This window comes from Anguilla rostrata, chromosome 6 (assembly GCF_018555375.3).
Source record: "Anguilla rostrata isolate EN2019 chromosome 6, ASM1855537v3, whole genome shotgun sequence".
In the NCBI taxonomy this organism is placed as follows: Eukaryota; Metazoa; Chordata; class Actinopteri; order Anguilliformes; family Anguillidae; genus Anguilla; species Anguilla rostrata.
Genome location: NC_057938.1, coordinates 39,697,199 through 39,717,747, shown reverse-complemented (window position 1 = coordinate 39,717,747; position 20,549 = coordinate 39,697,199). Strand labels below are relative to the sequence as shown.

Sequence of the window (20,549 nt, the reverse complement as noted above, 5' to 3'; positions counted from 1 at the left end):
GCTGTGGCCCCCTGGTGGCCACATAATGAGGCACACACCTGGGAAAGCGTTGATGTCGATCACCGCGTGCTGGCCCGTCTGGTTGCTGATGATGACATCAATACCGAACAAGGACACGCCGAGAGCCTGACGCACGGCCTTGGAAAGTTCCCGGATGACGTCATCGCTGGGCAGCTGGAACACGCCCTCCACGTTATCCCTCTGTAGGGGACACACAGGCACAAATGACACACACAGTTATACACACACACAGTATGTATACAGTTATACAAACAGTTAAATGCACAAGTATCGGGACAGTCAAATTGGTCGTTTTTTCCTCTGTAGCTATCAAATTTATATCTCAAATTAAACAATAGCTATGAAGTAAATATCTGCATTTATTTCCTGTGTTTATTTTTTTTAACGAACATTGAACTACATCACAATTATGCCATTCAGTGAGTCAAGTCCTCCTTTTACAAATCACTTACTTTCTCCCAATACTTATGCTGACTTGAAATAGGGGGACTTGACTCACTGAATGGCATTGTTGTAATATAGTTCACTGTCTGTTTAAAGAAACACATGAAATCAGAGCGAATATAACACAATGGTCCCAACACTTTTGGATTTAATTGTATAAACAAATGTCACCTATCAATTTATATATAGTATAGTCGTTATAGTATATATAGTAGATAGATATAGTATAGTAGATAGAAAATTCTGTATTTTATATATACTATTTACTTACAGAGGTCAGGTCTGAAGAACACTCTGGCTTGGAGACATTATGACTGTTGAAGAAAATCGCTTCTCGCTCTGAAAAAAAAAACAAAAAAAACAACAACAGTGGTGAGCTTATGTGCTGACTGACAACAAAGACTGTAGAGTGGAGTACGTTCATCAGAACTTCTTTTCCCCTCTGAACACAAAGAATCTGAGATACAACGAGTTTGTACTCCGTGTCCGAAATATTGAGTATCCTTAAAAGAAAAAAGTGCATTGGCTTAATCAAGAATCTTGGACAGTTTTTGCGGAGAGGAAATGTTCCTTACTCAGGACTCTTGTGGTACTCGTGCGGTATCTCCCATCCATGTTCCCCAATTGGCTGAGTCTCCCTGTGCCTGAGAACTCTTGGCAAAAACAGGGACAAACATCTCATTGAGCCTTACGACCACCAGTTCCCGGCTTCGGCGTTGAAAAACGCTGACGCTCGCGTGCTCGCTGCATTCAGACTCACGCAGCAGAATGTGCAGACTGCTGAAAGCCAACATAAAACAAAGTGAAAATTTCCCAATTCAGTTAACTCCCGAAAGCGACTTTCGTAGGTTTCATTTTGGAATGGAAAAATGAAAGCCTGTGTCATTTATCCCCATTGACCGTTGGCTATTGCCTCACAGACAGAACAATTCAGGGGCTTCCAAAGGCCATCCGTCAAAGCCTCTCATGCAGCCTGACAAGTCCTAAGTGGCAATGTCCTTATTATAGCCTGATCTTGAAAAAAACATTTCTATCGGAACCAATCTTGTCCTACTGTTCTCAGCTTTGCCAGTAGAGGGCAGCCATTATCACAACATCGGAAAAATCACCCATGATCCTGAGTGAGGAGACCAGTTTGGTTCCATCAGTCTAAAGCCTTGATTGCTCCAATTCACAGCTCATATTAATGCCTAGACAAAGAAAACTAAGACCAAGCAGCCAAAAAAAAAAAAAACAACGCTAAAATAAGAAGGAACTTTTATAAAAGCTGATAACATATGCATATGGCTCCTGACTACAAAACACAAGCACTATTTATAAATTGTGGACCCCAGGTCAGACAGGAGGGTGGAGGAGGATGAATTGGCATTTTTGGGCATTTCTCCTCCTGCACTGCCAGGTCATTGAGCTGCTCACCAGATGACACAATAGGATGGGCCAAATCACCGCTGGCCCTCCATCAATCACCAGGAACATTTGCTGTGAACGACATTACACCACCCATGATCTACCTAGATCTAGATCTCATAATTCATACTGCATGGATGAGTATACCATAGAAAGCAAATCATACCACAGAAACCATAGAAATTGGATGGATCTCGTCAGGGAGAACAACCAGGCCAGCGACAATATCCCATTGCTTTAATTCTATGGTTTCCCCACTAGCCACTGCACGATCGTTTGCAGCGTGATGCGCCGGTTCGGGAGCCGAGAGGATTGCGAAAGCGAGGGGGGGGGGGGGCCGCGCGTTACACAATGTTTGTCTTTGGTGGTGCACGGGCGGAGAGAGCAAGCACGAAGCCCTCATTCGCTCCTGACAGAGCGATAAATCAGAGGGCGCGTTTACGGGCCTCACAGATAAGACAAGTCGCGCGGGCGGGGCGCGCCCCGCTCGGGGACGACATCGCCGGGCCAGGCACACCCGCGCGCCCTCTCAAAGTCCGAGAGCGGGGCTCCGCCCAGTCTTTTCTCAAGAGCTGACGGGAGGCCGTTCGAAAGGGCATCGATTCCCGGCCCCACCCGCTCTGCGTGTGTCTACACAAACGCCCGAACAGAGAGACCCCGTGTCTCGGGGGCGGGGCGGGCCGGGGCCGACCCCTCGGCAACCGATGCATCTGGCGACCGGAGAAGGCGGCCCCAGGCCTCGTGAAGAAGAGACTGAGCGGTGTGATACCGGGTCGGTCTGAGGCCACTCCTGTTTGCCTATACCGTGGCGCACACACAAATGCTGCTTTTATGACAAGGGAAGGGAAGAACCGTCGTGACACATGTGTGCACACACCCACAGGGGAGAGTTCGGACTTTGAGACTCTTACTAGCTGGTCAGAAAGAGGGGTGGAGAGAGAGAGAACGGGAGGGGGAAAGAGAAAGAAAGAGCGAGAGAGTGACTGAGAAAGAAACAGCCCCCCTCTCTCTCTATCTCTGGGGTTGGGGAGTCTACCCATTTTCATTGTTTCTCTGCTAACCATTACTTACCTCAAGAACTTAATTTCACCTGCCGCTTCAGGTATTGATCATATTAGTAACTGAGACAACTGGAGTCATTCTTATCAGTACCACAGGGTCACAGACGCAGGCAGTACCACAGAGTAACAGAGGGACACAGACACAATAAAAAAAGAAAAAAAGAGGGACACAGACACAAGAACAAAAGAGAAACAGAGAGAGGAATAACAAAGGGACACAGACAGGAGAAAAAGAGAGAGGAAAAACAGAGGGACCCAGACAGGAGTAACAGAGAGAGGAATAACAGGGACACAGACAGGAGTAACAGAGAGAGGAAAAACAGAGGGACACAGACAGGAGAAAAAGAGAGAGGAATAACAGAGGGACAGACAGGAGTAACAGGGAGAGGAATAACAGAGGGACACAGACAGGAGTAACAGGGAGAGGAATGACAGAGGGACACAGACAGGAGAAACAAAGAGGGAAATAACAAAGGGACAGACAGGAGTAACAGAGAGAGAAATAACAGGGGGACACAGACAGAAGTAACAGAGAGAGGAATAACTGGGGGACACAGACAGAAGTAACAGAGAGAGGAATAACAGAGGGACAGACAGGAGTAACAGAGAGAGGGGGACACAGACACAGACACAGGAATGGGGGGGAGGATTGATCCAGGGTCCGTACCTGCAGGTCCGGAGGGAAAGTTCTTGAGCGAGGGCCGCTCCACCACAGTGTAGGACTCTCCCACCACGAACACCTTATACAGCACGGCGTTGTGGTTGATGAAGCTCTGGATCACGCACGGTGGCTTGACGTCCTTCAGGTCCTCTTCGCTGAAGATGAGAGCCATCTGCGAGGGTGGGAGAAGGGAAGGGAAGATCAGAAAGAATACAACGCCACCCTCCTTCCAAAACCCACCCAGTACCATCTTTCCCCAGTGACCAATTCCTACTCCTCAGCCTTCCATCTATTCTTCCATCTACTCAACTTTTCTATCCACCAACCTGCTCCTTCATCAACCCATCCATCCAAACTTCAGTTTATTCCTTCATGCCCCCATCTATTCCACCCTCCGTCCATTCATCTATCTATTGGTATTGAAAAATAAATAGGAAACCAGTATGGGTGTTTGAACAGGAGGAAACTAGCAGCCCCTTGTTCAGACATTTTAAATGATCCCAGAGCCGTTCCAGGAATAGAGCACAGCCCTCTGGGGCTTTCAGGCCTGGGAAGAGCACTATGAGGTGCCATCAGCCAGTAACTATGGGAACCTAGAGCAGCTCTGGCCAATAGGGTCCAACACACTAACTTAAAGGGCAATGAGAGTTCTTCTCTGAAAAGTTTGTGCGCAATTATGACTCAAAGTGGATCAAGTTCAGAGTACCACTTTCTCAAAATCTCAGTTAATACTTAAAAAGAGCACTTGAAAGATTAAACATGTACCCTGGTATTTTTTCCATCTCCCTCAAAATGACACTATTAGCACTGGTTAAACAGAGTACACCTGAGTTATATTTATAAGCTTGAAAGCCAAGCCTGTGATCAAACAACATTAACAAAAAACAGAAAAGAGTCGATATCCCTGCAATCTTTAAGACTGGCTCACACCACTGGCACATTCATTGGTGACATATTTATCTTGAATGTTCTGTGAACGTCAAAGGTCATTATGCTGCTACAAGCATGCGCAAGGTGTAATATTGATCGTTCTTTTGCGAAGCAGAGTGCTGAGGCATTGGGATGAAGTAAGGCCAAGCCCATGTTGTTTTGAGAGAAAAGGTAAAATACTAACACACTGTCCCCATAGCAACACAAGGACAGAGATTGCACAAGGGCCATTATGCGAGTCGGACAAGAAAAGGATCAGGGTTCTTCTAAAGAAAAAGATTCCTCTGCAGGGCCTTCAGTGGACCACAAGGGCGATTTCCAAAGTTTTCAAGGACAGCCCTTCGCTAAGCAAGCCTTACTCCCTGCTTCTTCCAGTTCTGTGATGAAAAACACTTCCAGTTTTAGCCGCGCGATTGCGAAGGAATGGAATTTCCCTCTGGCTCAATCTGTGGTGAGGCAGCCACCTAACAATGCTCGCTGATGACTCAACGGCATCCAGCAATGACCAATCACAAGAGATCATTAATCACACAGTTGCCGTAGGAGTCGCCTCTGCCTGTGTTCTTTCAGCAGATTGGTGCAAGATGTATTAGCATAACTTGCATCATTTGAATAATGACATGCCAATACTATCAGATCCTTTTACGACAGAGTGACTTTTAAAGCTAAAGAACATAGGCACTGGATAAAAAGAGGAGTAATACTATAGAATTATTGTTTTTGCTCAACCATGCTTAAGATATTAACATATTAAGTTATGTACGTAATACAAAGTGCCAGACTACACTAAAACAATGGTCAGCTATATCGTGAAAAATGTATTCAAGCCATTGAAACTGTTCAGCGCATTCAGCGAATTCAACGGTTCAAACCGTCCAACATATTTACAAAATGTAACTATTTTTTGATAATTTGATCATTCCAGCAACGCCACACCCGCACCCCACCCTTACCTCATGAGAGTTGGTGCCATGCGCCACCCGCGTTTTGCAAACTGCAGGGAGAAGAAGACAAAAACAAGTGTTAAAATGGCAATGTTCTGGTTACAGCCAGTCCCACCCACCTCAACCCTTGTGTTGGGTTTGGGTCAAATGGTCTCATTTTTAAAGTTTAAGAGTAAAAGACGAATGACACACTTGAGAGATGTATTTCATGACAAGTGATTTAAACAAGTGTAAATTTGGTTCTTGTTTTTTGTTTCGATTTGTCGTTCATCATCTGTATTTGCTTGGCGTCTTTGCTTACATGGTTTCTTTGAATATAATAAGACAAAGATGACAAATAATTGAGTTGTCATTGCCTTTATTATATTGGATTTACATAAATCAAATCTTTATCACAAAAAAAGAATGACACTTTTATTTTTAAATGTGATCTAGCAGACGTAAATGGCAGCCATCAACCTTACATACCCATTATGTTGTTTGGAAATGAGATAGACTATTTTTGCATAAGTTTCCTTTCTGTATTGCTTTACAATCCCAAGCCTGGCTAACAGGTTCACAGGTGCCAGTAAGTAAACAGAACACAAGGGTTAATCCTGACACTTGACACTTAATCCTGGTCTTTCCTGGTAAAGAACCAGAGACTGATCAAGGGTCAGCTCTGTGTCATTCATAAAAGGCTGTGACTCACTGAACGGCAAGGTGATTCCGTGCTTCTCAATCTGCTTCATGGTGTCCGGCCCGTACTCGCTATTCAAGACCATGAAGGGAGGAGAACAGATCCTGTTGTCTGGCAGGGGGAGATGGAGAGGAGAAGACAAGACTTAACTGCTTGCTGTTTGTATATTTTGGACATAGTGGGACACATTGGTGTTATTTCAGCAGGAAGGTCCAGGTCCCCATTGCTAGTCAAGAAAGTCCTGCTAGGACTTGTTTCACGACGTCGCGCATGAATGCACTTACCCAAAGAATGGAACGATCACGTTTCCAATCTAAATAATGTCTGTGCATGGGTCACACTATGTACAGTGGACTGTTGAATAGGAAACATTCCTTTTGCTCATTAATGGCCCTATGTGTGGCCAGATCACTGGCTAGCATTAAGCGCCAACTGCACAGGCCACATCATAGAAAGCCTCCCTTTCTGTTACATTAATGTTATTATTTCACTTCATTACTAAATATCATCAGTCTTCAAATAAAAAACTGCATTGGCTTACAGCAGAACATTGTTCAGATGTGTCGATCAGCTTTTGAAAAGCATGAATTCATGCAGTCAAGATTGCTCTGCTATGCCACAGCTTGATTTGTATCTTGGTGCCAAAAAATGACATAACAAAATTGAACATGCAACAGATAACACAAATCTTTTCTGGCCATCTGTCAAGTGCTGTCAAGTAATTTGGCAAGCCCACAACAATGCGTATAAAGAAGTTTCAGCTTTCAATCATTAAAATGTCCATAGAGATGCTTTTAATGTAAATCCAGGGAAAGTCTTTTTTTTAGAAGATACAACAAAAACAGACAACGTGAAGGAACTTTGCAAGGCGGATGAATAACGTCTGTCCACTAGAACACTTTCCGTGGGTTGAGATAACTCCTGTGTCACACTTTCCCTTTCCCTGGGATGAAATTGAGGTAAACCATTGGTGGTTTTACAAATAAACTCCTAGGCAGTTCTAACACTGACAAACTCTAAATGTCCTGCACAGATATTAATACAGTGCTACATTTTCTATGAATGAACCAACTTAGTTCTGTAAAGGTTTTTTTTTTTTTCAGATGAAAATAGCAGCAGTTCTGCCCATCCAACAGATGAATCCCAAATTCTCTGTATCCCTTAAACAGATTAAGTTTCTATTTTAATGAAAAGTGAACCATCTTCAATCACTATTGAAATTTGACTGTGCAAATTGGTACACAAAGTCAGTCATGATTAATTAGAGCATGTTATAATACTGGGTTCTGGAATAAATAGTGAAAATAAATTCAGCTTACAACAAAACAAAAAACAAAAAACAAAATAGCCTGTCAACACAGACACATACATTGTGTATAAATGCTAATATGTGTTTATGTGTGTACACTGAACATACAATCATATACATGTATATATACATATTCAGTACATACACATACATACATAAATACTGTATGTATACATATATACGCATACATGGCATTAGGGACTTCTCTTGAACCTAAATATACAAGCAAATATCTTATATAATATACCCTAACAATACACTGCCATTTGTATCCAGAAAATATGCCAATGTTCAAATGTTGATAATGATGAAATGGCTGGAGGCAAACCTTGCATTTATCATATCCAAAGTTCTTCATACAATCCAAATAAAATGATTACACTACAGCCCCGTCTGTACAATTCCAGAAATTCTTCCTTTTATTTATGGTCAAAATTTTTTAAAGAGTGATGATGACACAATGGCCAAGAAAAGAGACTTGGCCATTTAAAGACCGACTCTTGCTGCTAAATAAATCTAATGGAGGCTATCTTATAAACATAGACACACAAGTGCACACAGGCACACATACACACATTTGCACACACACATACACACACACACACACTTACGCAAGCATACAGCATAAACGTGTTTGTGGGTATGACTCTGTAATGCAAACTGATATTTAAAGTTATATAAAGCAATTTATATTAAAAAATCTGCTTATATAAAAATTCAGATAATCCAGGCAGGGCGGCTAGGTCATCCAGAGGACATTCGCTGACTGAATTTTAATGTAACACAATTCGCCTACAATTTCCCATTTTCTAAGTTAATAGGGTGGAATAAACAGAACTGAAGAAAACTACATTTAAACAACTCCTGCAGAGGAAAAAGTAAAGTGCTGCACAGAGATATTGTTCTGCTTCCCAAAAAACGGACAAAAGGGAAAAGCCCCATTTAAACTGTACTACATGAAAAGAGGATTGAACAGCTTGTACTATAATGAAACACCCCTATCATAAAATTTAAATAATTTGTCAGTTATTTTAAACACCAGTCGGTTCTGTTTAGCTTTACAGACGAATGAATTCATATCCAAAAGGTAAATGTAGCTTGCTGACTGTAGCCTGGAACACCAGATCATTTAACAGGCTAAGAGGCTGGTGAAGGCCATGCTAACTGATATAAGCCTAATAAGAATTCTCCCAGCTGTTGCTGTTGACATCTTTAGGTCTGGTTGCTTGGTGAGGAAACCAGAGAGTGCTCACCCTCTTGGTATTCTAAACAGAATAATCTCCTTCTGAAAGGGCTATAGCCAAGACCAGCCACTCACCTCTGCTTTAGTCAGTTCTCATACACAGCTATTCCTCTATTCAGGCAAGCCAGACCAGCAAATTACCATGAGGTACCACAGACAAATAATGAAGCACTTTCCTCTGCACACAACACACATTAACAGTGGCCAAGTGTGGAACCAATCAGCCATTCAAAGTGACATAACGTATCCTGTAAAACTGCTCATTGGAGCTTAAAAGTGCCATAATAAAACACAATAACCAATGAAGTGCAATGAAATGAAATGCATATTGGTTTCCTGTTTTTCATAATTATGTGCATTAATCTTGCCTTAATTAAAAGCAACGGAAGCAATGTAATGGAACCAGCATATTTTTTTCACTTCAAGTGCATTGCCCTTTGTAACAACATGTTTTTCTTGTGGCCCACAATGAAATCTTGGAAACAACGCATAGGTGTATTGCGTTTGGGTTGAAGTACATTATAATTCTTTACCAACCCTGTGTTATGAAGGTACATAAACAGCACTATTGCAGTCCTGGGGCAGGATGGGGGGTTGGGTTGAATCACGATTAGCCAAAACCATACACATTTCAGAACTGTGTGCAGAACTGTCAATAGTCAACCAAACTTCATTCATACAGAAATGATTTTTTTTTTTGGCAGAAGCTGAAATCAAATCAAATTTATATGTAGTGTATATTGCACCTTTTCTATAATACTTGCCAGAATATGTGTAACAGTAGACCCAGGCTTAAAGCTCCAGAAAATCTAGGGTGGTGGTGGCAATGAAAAACTCCCTTGGTCAATATAGCAAGAAACCTTTGAACACATCGCACTCAAGATGACCAGCATCGGATGTGAGTTCATAATAACCAACATAGACGATAAGCTCGAAAGAAAGGTCGTTTGAAAAACTTCCCAGAAATTAACCATGGTAACAATATCAGAGGTTGATTGTTTTCATTAGCTAACAGGGCGCCATCACAACTGACAAGTTTGTTTGAAGCTAATGCTATTCAGCTATTTCTATGCTATGAATACCTTGTAAACCTCTCCAAAATAAGATAACAGTGCAATAGGATAAACAAACATATTTTGAATAAATAGTGGGCAACAATCCCAGTGAAACCTATTTAAATGACACGCCCATTTTGTACAGGGAGGGATCTCTATACCACTGAGGTTTAAGCTTACAGGACATAATATGGCCAAACACAAGTAAAATGCTATAGTAACGTATCCCCTAAAAATATCTGCATCTATAGGTCCATTCCATACTGATCCCAGCCTGGTTAATGAATGAGGCGTGTCAGATACACAAAAAAAGACACGGCAACTCTGCATTTTTCTGAAGCGTCCATTTAAACCCCATAAGCCTCATACTTCCCCCAGCGAAAATCCCGCAGACAAAGGTCACTCCTGCTCAGTCTCCCGGGTAACAAAGAGAAGCCGAGGGAACTGAAACCCACCGGCCGGGCGCCACTGCCCGCGGGAATCCGCGAGTCCCCCGGACGCGCGTTCGCGGGGGACAAAGGTCTCCCGCCGGTGCGAAGCGGGAGACCGCCGTGCGTGGAGAGCGCGGTCGGCCGCAAGGGACACGCCCGTCCGCCAAGGCCGAACCTCTCCGTCTGCCAATGGCCGCTTAGTTACCGCAAGTTTTAGAGGTTTTTCCATATAACGTATCAGGTAGGCCCCATAATTAAGGACAAACGGCACAAGGAATTGGCAATAGCCATTTAGTTACCGCAAGTTTGCCAAGTTTGTCAATATAAGGTACCAGGTAGGCCCCGTAATTAAAGACAAACGGCACAAGGAATGGATGAACAAATTGGGAGAACGGAGATATGACTGGGAGGGTTGGGTGTTGGGTGTTCAAGAGCAGGGGAGGTAGAAATTGATAAGCAGAGGGGTGGCAGATTTAAAAATGGTAGGACAGTGTAGGTGAGGAGGATGGGGCAGGGGGGGTGGGGGGCGGATCTCCCAACCTTGCATGCAGCTCTCTATCCTGTGGATCAGCTGGTAGGAGCGCCAACGGTCCAGCAGGGTCCGAATGGCAGGGAGGGGGTCCAGCACAATGGTCTCAGGGTGAGCCTCGATGTAGTCCTGAAACCAGTCCAAAAAAAAAATAACCCAGCAGGGTCAGAGACAGGGCGGACTCCTCGCACTTTAGAGCCGGAACACATCAGAGCCTAACCCAACTCAGCACTGCAGAACCAAACCCAACGTCATACATCAAAACTGAACCCAACACAGCAGCTCATAGACAGAAGTGAGCTTGCAGAAACCCACACAACCACATTACAGAGGTGGTCACGGACAGAAAGAATCTAGACATAGTCCACATAGCTCTGAGGGATTTAATTTAAATTTACTCAGAAACACTCATTTCAGTTCATTTACAGATATTCACCAAAGAGGGTCAATATTTATCATTTGTATAGTGCGCAGATTAGAGTCAGGAACACCCATGTGTATCCTGAAGGTCTCGCACAAAAACAAACATCTCCAAAAGCGATACATGCACTGTGTAAATTCTGTGAGGATTGCACCTTGGGAACCAAAATCTGGTTTGCGACAGCATGTTTTAACTATCTACAGTTGCCATGGACACTGCAGACACATTGGTCTGAATAATGCGGTTGGGGCCACACAGAGGTTGCTAGCTGTATTCTCCTTGAAGTACACGACATGGCCAAAAGTATGTGGACACCCCTTGTTCTTCATGATTTGGGCTTGACCCCTTAGTTTCAGTGAAGCCAAATCTTAATGCTACCACATACATTCTGGATAGTTCTGTGCTTCCCCAACAGTTTGGGGATGGCCCTTTTCTGTTTCAGCATGACAATGACCGGGGCACACAGTGAGGTCCATATAGAAATGGTTCTGTCAAGAACGATGTGGAAGAACTTGACTGGCCTGCACGGAACCCTGACCTCAATCTCATCCAACACCTTTGTGATCAATTGGAAAGCCAACTGCAAGCCAGGCCTAATCACCCAATCAGTGCCCGACCTCATTAATGCTCTTCTGGCTGAATGGAAGCAAATCCCTGTAGCAATGCTCCAATATCTAGTATAAAGCCTTCCCAGAAGAGTGGAGGTTGATATAGCAGCCAAGGGTGGACTAACTCCATATTAATGCCCATAATTCTGGATGAGATGTAGGATGTTGAGTGTCCACATACTTTTGGCCAGGCGGTGCATCTTCATGTCTGCATCCCTCAAAAGGAGGCTAGATGAAGGAGTGGTATTTTCCTGGTGCAGCACGTTTTGTGAATTTCGAAGGAAACATCAGCAGAACTTGAACAATTCTCATCTGAAGTTCACTGCTGCTGCCACAATTAAAGTATTTTATTTGGGGGAGGGGGGCACCCTGCTTACTGTAGCCCCACCTTTCATATAAGATCTAGCTCTCCACATGCATCCATTGCCCACCCCTAACTTAAACTCCACCTCTTCCTGCAATTGTGAGCCCTTGGAGTACATTACGAAACACCATTCATCACCATTGGTTCTCCAATGAGATGGCTCACCTGCACACACTGCACAAGCAGTAGGGCCTGCGTGTCATTCTTCTCCGCCTCCAGGATGAGGTCAGTCAGTTTGTGGATGATGACGTCCAAGGGACCCTGCTCCTCCAGGGGCTGGCTAAGGTCCAGCTAGGGAGTGAGAAGGAGGTCAGAGGTCAAACTATGCAGAACCAGTACATCATATGACTCTATTCACGCAGATTCACACACACATAAATGCACACACACACTGCACTGAGCTGGAAAAGGAAGACATGTTACAGGAGGCTACTGAATGGATCTCTTAATGGATAGTAGCTCCTCTAGGAACAGTGCAAAACAGACAGCTGATTATGGGTCTGTCTTTGAGGCTCACAGTAAATGGGACACCAGAGCTTTGCACAAGCACCTCTAACACATCCCAGAGAGACTGGAACATCATAGGAGGATTGACACATCACAGAGACTAACACAACATAGGAGGATTGACACAGCACAGAGAGACTGACAAATCACAGTGGGACTAAGGTCCCAGAGGTAGAGGTCTGCACTGGGCTAGAAAAGAGTCCACCAAGGCCCAACATTTCTTTACTAGCCTATTTTAAGCCCAAACTTGATAGGGCCTGTTTCGCTGAAATAACAAGCTAACAGCACCATACTGCACAATATAAAATTATGCAGTGTTCCCTGCAGGACAGCTGCTAGCAAAGATATGGGTATAAACACTTCCAGTCTTCTGTCAGCTGTTAACAAGCTTGTATGGCTTTTTTGCAGCGATGGTCGACTCTGAGGCTACAGCCTAGACGGCTTACCCATACACCCCATGCTTCAGTCAATCGCAAATGTCACCAGCTTCTTTGCTTGCAAATTTGGCACCTCCAGCCACCCAGCTAACTACCCAGCTAGCTCATGCTAATGCCACTGCAGCTTTAGCGTTGGACAAATGGACAAAACCCAAGCTAACAAGCAAGCTAGCTAGTTAACTGGCTGGCTAGCTAGCATCTCTAGCACCTCTAGCTAGCATCACTCTCAGATTAAAGTTGATGGTCTGCATTTTAACTGCATATTCTTTTCATTTCAAATCCAATGAGCTGGAGACTCGAGTAGAGCCAAAACAACAAAAATTGTGTCAGTGTCCAGTATTTACAGACGGTACTGTATATGCACACACATACATATACATTCATCTCTGTCTGTGAGACTCCCAGTTCAGCTGGAGTAGGGGTCTGATAGACAGAGATGAATGCATTAGGAGCCCTCAGCCCCTTAAGTTATATGCATGACACTATCCCAGGATACCCTGTGTCCAGAACACTCCTTTCTTCAAGCTCTTTCACCCTCTTCCCTCTGTCGTCTGCCTTCTTTCTGCTCCCTCGCTTTCCCTTGGTCCCTCTCCTCTTTCTTACCCCCTTTTTACTCTCCCTCTCTCCCAAACTTTCCCCTTGCTCTCTCTCCTCCCTATCTTCCCTCCCTTCTACTCAACAGATGCTCACAGGACTAATACTCATCCTGTTTCAAAGATGTTTTCATTTCCATACGAGAATATTACTCGAGCTGTTTTTACACTCTAAATACACTTGAAAACATCATATTTAAGAGTGACTGTCTTCTCTTTCAATGCCTGTGCAGGATATCTGATTAGACACAGTGTTAAAGCATTGATTATGACATCCATTATGCATGCAATGTATTAGTACTTTAAGTGCGCTGTAGCTAACTCAGTGTATTTATAATTACGCTGGCATTAGATTTATTGATTGTGCACCAATAAGTGAGAGCCTTGATCGACTGAGGGTGGTAATAATTTACTGTTGAAATGCTCAAACAATACAAAGTATTTAACGTGTTACATTTTACCTAAGCTGTTGAACTTTAATTGCACTAAAATTCCCATGAACCCTTCTCAAGCATATTTCATTCCCCTCTTCCAGGATTTAATCTCCTGCTTACGTCAAGCAGGTGGGCTGTCAGAGATGGAGTATCGTGGCTTAAAGAGAACAAGAATTCCCTGACGCAGATATTTTACCCGATCGTGCTTACGCAGTGTCGGAGCCCGAAACAGGCCGTCACGGCGACGCTGTACAGGACAGCCCTGAAAAAATGGCTTGCGTACGATGCAGTCTGGCGCGGTTTTGCAAAAGGCGCACGTTCAAGCCTCGGCAAGCCTCCTCGGTAACTTCACACCGAAAAAACAACGCTGTGGGTGAGGGGTGGCTGAGTGGTCAGAAAAGGGGAGCGCTCAGAGGTGCTGTGAAAGCAATCTCAGCTTTTAAATGTGTGGGTGCTGGTGGTGGTGGTGGTGGTGTGGGAACAGTGCGGTGCAGAGGTCGGTATTCCGGATGCGTTACCAGAAGGTTTCAAGATCGCGTCCCAGCTGGTGTGAAAACTGCGGTACCCTTGAAAAAGGTACTGAACGGGAATGGCTCGGGCAAATACCCAGTTGTGAAAAAGGACAATGTGTTCAACATCAGCTAAGTAAGCCACCCCGGTTATGGACTTCAGCCAAGCAAATCAATAAATAGAGTGGCGTAATAATAAATTGTATGGACATAATACAAACAGTAGTATAATAACAGATCACATGAATGTAAATAATACTCTAAAAGAGGTGGGTAGAGTTACCATGAGCTTCCACGATGAGCCTCACTTCCAGAGATCCCCCCACTTCTCTGGTTTATACACGGTCAAGATTCTTGGCAAGTGTCTCAGCTGCTCCACACAACGAAAACAATCAGAGCTATTGGGGGGAGGAGGTGGGCCTGGGGGGGGCACATAAGGAAAGCAAAGTTCTAGGACAACCGGGCTGGAGACTGAGGGTTTAGGGACTGCGCATTTGGGGGGGGGATCCCAATGAATAATTTATGAAAACAATCCATATTGGAAATGTGTGACCTCTGTATATTAAGTTACATAATCTCCTTCAACTCTTTCAGGACAGATCAAAATGTCACCGAGCTCTCATACAGTTTAAAGGAAGGCCATTTCCATCACAACCTCCTTATGCTAAATTCAAATATTAAGTAAATTTCTGACAAAATATTGTAACATCCTGTTACAAAAAAACTTTCATATGTGAAAACTCTGGAATTCTTTACAGTACAAAATATTGTATCATGGATTCATGTATGAATCTATGGATGAGACCTGGTGAAATCTGAATTACAGGCAGCAGTGTAAATAATAGCAGTATTATATATAATTAAGTTGCGAAAGTTCCACAGTTGTTGAGTAAATATCTATTGAAAAGCATAAAATACATAAACGTGACAGACAATGAAGAAATGTTAGAGTACTGGAAAATGGTTAAAAAAGAAATGAGTGGAGAAAATAGGCTACTCTTTGAGAAGCAAATCAATTAAGATGCAAAAGGTGATAAAAAAAGTCATTTTTTAAATATTGTAGTATAAAACCAAATGGTAGATAAGAGGTTATACACTTTAAATTAAATATCTGTAGGATGGAATAATTGCTAATTAAATAAATAGAATATGGAAAGCACTTTCCTTCTCAACAAAAATTCCTTTGACAGTGAATAGTTCCCTTTTGTTTTTTTTTTGTATACAATTGCATCCAATACCCAGGATATTCTAAAAATGTAGACAATGTAGTACATGCAGACAGAGGAATGGGATGGAAAAGTACTAGGACAATTATGAAAACTTAAGATGAACAAGGCAGCATTCCTCACCCACTACTAATATCCAATAGTACAAACCACATAATTAAGCAAGATAAATCAAACACTGGCAAGGACATTTCCAGGTAATGAGATATGCTTTACCTGATGACAGGAAATAAGGCTCAGCCATCGTGGATCTGGTTAAGGTGAATTTACATATGCAGAAAATGATGAATACAAGGTTATTTTAGGTTTAGTGCTGTCAGCAAATCTCAGAAAACAGGTCAAGGGGATTTTTCAACAAATAAAAGGGAGTATTCCTCTACTTATGAGGACTCATACCGGAAGCACAGGCCCTTAAGGTATTAAACAGCAGGCTTGACGAAGCGCTGGTTGTTTTCTAGACCATAGGCAAGAGGGCAAGACGGTCAGAACAACCGTTTCTTCAAACGTTCTTATTTTTCTATGTACTTGCTCCGAATATTTTTTCATAATGGCTGCTCTGGATTAGGGGGTGGGGAAATATATTTACTCACAAATTGTGACACATTTTCCTTCCGGCCATGATTGGCTGAGCGGACGACATTTGTGGTTGCCTTAACTATTCATTAATTAACTGCCTAATTGATGACTACAAACGTAAAACTTGGTCCTGAAAGAGAAAACCACCATCTCTCCAGTGCGACTCAAATCAGGTACTTGGAGAAGGGGGGGGGGGGGGTGGTTGGATGTTTGTGGGGCCTTCAAGTCAATCCAGCAGCCCCTGTGTGTTTGACTTTTGTCATGATTATGAGAGAAACTAATTAAGCTAACTGAATGGATGAATGAATGAATAAAATGTAATTAAATGAATGCAATTAGACCATACATGATCATAAAACACTTAAAGGGGAAAGTGAAGTGGGTGTGAGAGTGAGTGTGTGTGTGTGTGTGTGTGCGTGTGTGTGTGTGTGGCACCCTCCATTGTGATGCACTGCCGTGTTTGGGAGTGGCCTACAGATTCCTATCCAAGCAATGCCAGACATTGCTCAATACCCTTCAGTGGAAGATGACCATCGCACGCGCGGCGGCGCGGCCCAGACGGTAGCTCGAGCTTCCACTCCCTGGATGTTTGTCATTTCTTGGCCAGTTCAGCCTGTCAAACTTCTCCGGGAGCTGAGCTGCGTCTGCTTGAGAAACCGCGCAACTCACTCCGAAACGCCTCAAATTGACAAACGCAAAATGACAGAATGCTTTAAAATGAACCGGACGTTGGTGGCGCAACAAAATCGTCTGGCGCCCTTCAGCGCCTTCAGAGAAATCGAATTGGCGTAGGAACAAGATGCAAAGCAACACAAGGTAAAAACATCCATGACACCTGTCATGAAAACAATCTGAAGAATGTGGACCACGGTTAGGCTAAAACACGTCCAAGAAACAACCCTAAGGCTGGTGGTAGTGGAGGTGTAAAAAAACAGAACGTCCCAAAACACAAGGACGTAGGCTAATGTTACTATTCTACTGTCACTTACAAATTCGTGTCACATTTAGTTTGACGGTACTCATTCATTCATTTGCTTTCCCAGGGTCTTGCTACGGTCTTTCACTACCTGAAGTTACGGGGTGAAAATGACAAAGCAAATGCGACTGGGACCATTGCTTGAAGGTGTCGGCCAATGAAACGCAGAGTGGTCAGAATCCCCAAACTGTAGGGGCCACATTTCATTGGCAGGCGCGTGGTCCTTGTCTTGCGTAAGCGTTCCATTTGTACAATCTCCGGAGGTCAGAATCGCCACAGGTGACCTCGAGATGAAAGTGAGGGATCTTTCGCCGCTGCGTTTGTTCTCGGGACCAAGGGAGCCTGTGACTCACCATGCCCCCCCCTCGGTTTCAGACTGCACTAACTGGGCGCAATTGCTGTCTCCGAAAGGTCAGAGCTGTTAAAAGGTGGACACGGCTCAGCTCACAGGTCACAGCATTCTGTCTAGGGCTCTGCAGCCCGACCGCGAGCTCGACATGACCCGACGAAAGCATCTGGTTTCGGGCCAGATTCGCATCATTTTTTAAACGTACAACTTCAGGATCGGACCGGGTTTGGCTGAGTTGTTGGCTCGTTTTCTAGCAAGTGAAAATGGATTATTACTTTATGTTCTAAATGTATTTTTATTTGAAGAAATAAACTTCTTTGAACTCATTTTGCAGATGTTGCATTCTCATTTTGCATTCTCTCTTTCTAGTCCATGTGGGTGAGCCTCTAACTTCGCAGCGGATGAAATTAAACAAAAATTTGCAAAAGGCAGAGCTTCGTCAAATTCCAAATGAGTCGGGACTGGCTTCGTTGAGGAAACAGTATGACCTTGTTGTGACAACAACTGATCACTGATCACAATGCTGTTTTGACCTATGATAGAGAGATACTATCCAAGAAATAGCGGAAGCTTTACTGGCAGCAAAGGCACAAGCAGGCTATATGAAGAAAACAGGTCTGGTAAGCCAGCTGACAAAAAAACTGCATATGTACAGTGCTTGAGCGCTACAAACCAGTAAGACAAATGGTTTATTAGCCTATCACACTGCTCTGCTGATGAGCTTCCATGCCTTGATAAGCTTTGTAGCTACTGTTTACCGTCCCATATGGAAATAAAATATAGCCAATTCCAGTATGATAATTATTGCTATAATTCAAGCACATAGCAGAGCAAAGCATTGTAAAACCACTTCTGTGAGCGATTTTGGTCTCGGGTCGGGTCGGATTTTCAAATTTGGCAGTACCGATCGGGCTTGGTTGGGCCGGTCCTCAAGGTTTCAGGTACAGGCCAAGTTTGGGCTTCAATTTCATGCACGTGCAGACATCCCTTCCTGATGTCCCCAGTCAAAGTCTACGCAAATGTCAAATGTCAACAGTGCATCTAAAATCACAATGCATCCCAAACATATGACTGGCCTGTTGACACATGCAACATTCATTTTCCAATATATTGGCTTCTCAGAGCTGGCGAGAACATTTCCTGGTTTGCAGAGGCCCTAATATCTTGAGTGAATGCAGAATTAAAGCAAATTAGCATGGTGAATGGGCGAGAGAGCACATGACTAAGCTGCCATCCTTTGATCTGGAGCACTAAGTACATTGTCTCTCATGCACGGTACAACTGAATGAATTTAAGAGAACCCAGGGGATTGAATGAAATGAACAGCCACAATTATAGTTCTTGAAAATGAATGTCTAATTGAAGCAGTTTCTGCAGGAAATGCGAATGATCAGACCCTGAACCTCACAGAAAGTTAGCAGGACCCCACAAATGCAACAACGACTTGATGCAGCACAGAGTCCGGGGCAGCCCATCACCCATTAGCTGCAAACTACAATAAGTTCAAAAACCAACCAAACCATTCGATGCGATGATATATTGATTACTGATTCCATGTACAGGAAGCACCACCTAAGATGTCTTGAAGATGGCCAATTCAAATTAGAGAGGAAATATTGCACTAGCTCTAAGAATACTCAAAGAACATGACAATATAAATTAATTAACGGACATGTACATGTATGAATGCAGCAGACAGATTTGTCCTGCTGGTCACACAATACATTCCATAGGACCCGACCACCCCTACATGAAGACCTCTCTGGACTTCCGCTTGGCACATTAACTTGGCTTAATTCATTAGTGAGGTAAACTGAACTCTTGTATAGAAAGTAAAAAAAATTCAAACCAATTTGCATATAATAAAAAAAATTCTCACCTACACTAGACTGAGCTGGTCACCTTGTGTAATCATCACCCCACCCCCAGCAATTCACTAATTCCTTCAATAAAGCAACATTCCAAAGACTGATAACAGTCAGGACTTTAACCTTACCAGTGAACTCTGGTAAGAAAGAAAAAGAGAGAAGGAAAGAAAAAAGGCCCACCTACTTTTACACTGTTGTATGAATCACACTCTGTTATCTAAACACTGATATACTCAGGTGAAAACTGCAATAAGCAAGTCAAGTTAGGAAGACGGAAGGGATTTACCAGAAACCATTAATAAATAACCAGGCCTCAGGAAAATCTTGCGATCTCAAAGCCACGCCCACAGTTTCACTGCAGCCACTGGGAAGCCTTGGTGTGAACTTTTTCCCAAACTCCTGGTGCCGACCGGAGATGAGGAATAAGAACGGGGGTGGGGTGGGGCAGGCGTGGTTGCACTGTCCCATGTGCGGAGTGTCTGCTTTGTAGAAAACACTACTGAGTTTGGGACAGTTCCCAGGGACATCCTACGCTGAAGACTGAGGAGAAGAGCCTTGGCTCTCACTATTTAAAATGCAGACACACACACACACATCTATACACACTTCTGAACTTACACACGTACACACACACACTGGCACCCATGCACACTGACTCACACACACGTGTGCAAGGCGTTCTGTCACTGTGTTCCAGCATCTCCTCACTACCTTTGCTCATCAATAACATCCATACACATTTCCAAATAAACTATTCGTAGCATCATACTTGTGAAGCTTGTACTGTGAAAGGCAAGTTACGGTATGTACCATAATGGACACACTGATTCATTGTGATATCTGCACAACAATAATGGGAACAGACATGAAGCCCTTCATGTTGCACTGCTTGCAGAAAAAGGAGTGAAAGATGTATTCATTACAAATAAGCAACCTGGGGAAGTCACAGCTTGCAAAGAATCACTAA

At 43.5% G+C, this 20,549-nt stretch overlaps 1 protein-coding gene across 5 annotated transcripts in view; it reads right to left on the bottom strand.

Annotated features, from left to right (window-relative positions):
* Nucleotides 1-20,549, bottom strand: part of LOC135257138 (inositol-tetrakisphosphate 1-kinase-like) — a 31,660-nt gene that overhangs the window by 4,083 nt on the left and 7,028 nt on the right. For 3 of the 5 annotated variants that reach the window (XM_064339590.1, XM_064339589.1, XM_064339588.1), the window contains exons 4-11: nucleotides 12,273-12,398; nucleotides 10,726-10,843; nucleotides 6,160-6,258; nucleotides 5,478-5,518; nucleotides 3,601-3,766; nucleotides 1,041-1,118; nucleotides 737-804; nucleotides 39-201 (exon numbers count right to left, since the gene is read on the bottom strand). In XM_064339590.1, the coding sequence (XP_064195660.1) occupies nucleotides 39-201; nucleotides 737-804; nucleotides 1,041-1,118; nucleotides 3,601-3,766; nucleotides 5,478-5,518; nucleotides 6,160-6,258; nucleotides 10,726-10,843; nucleotides 12,273-12,398 (859 nt within the window). Of the gene's footprint in view, nucleotides 1-38; nucleotides 202-736; nucleotides 805-1,040; nucleotides 1,119-3,600; nucleotides 3,767-5,477; nucleotides 5,519-6,159; nucleotides 6,259-10,725; nucleotides 10,844-12,272; nucleotides 12,399-14,870; nucleotides 15,008-20,549 lie in introns of all 5 variants that reach the window. The other 2 variants (XM_064339592.1, XM_064339591.1) reach the window with 2 other exon arrangements.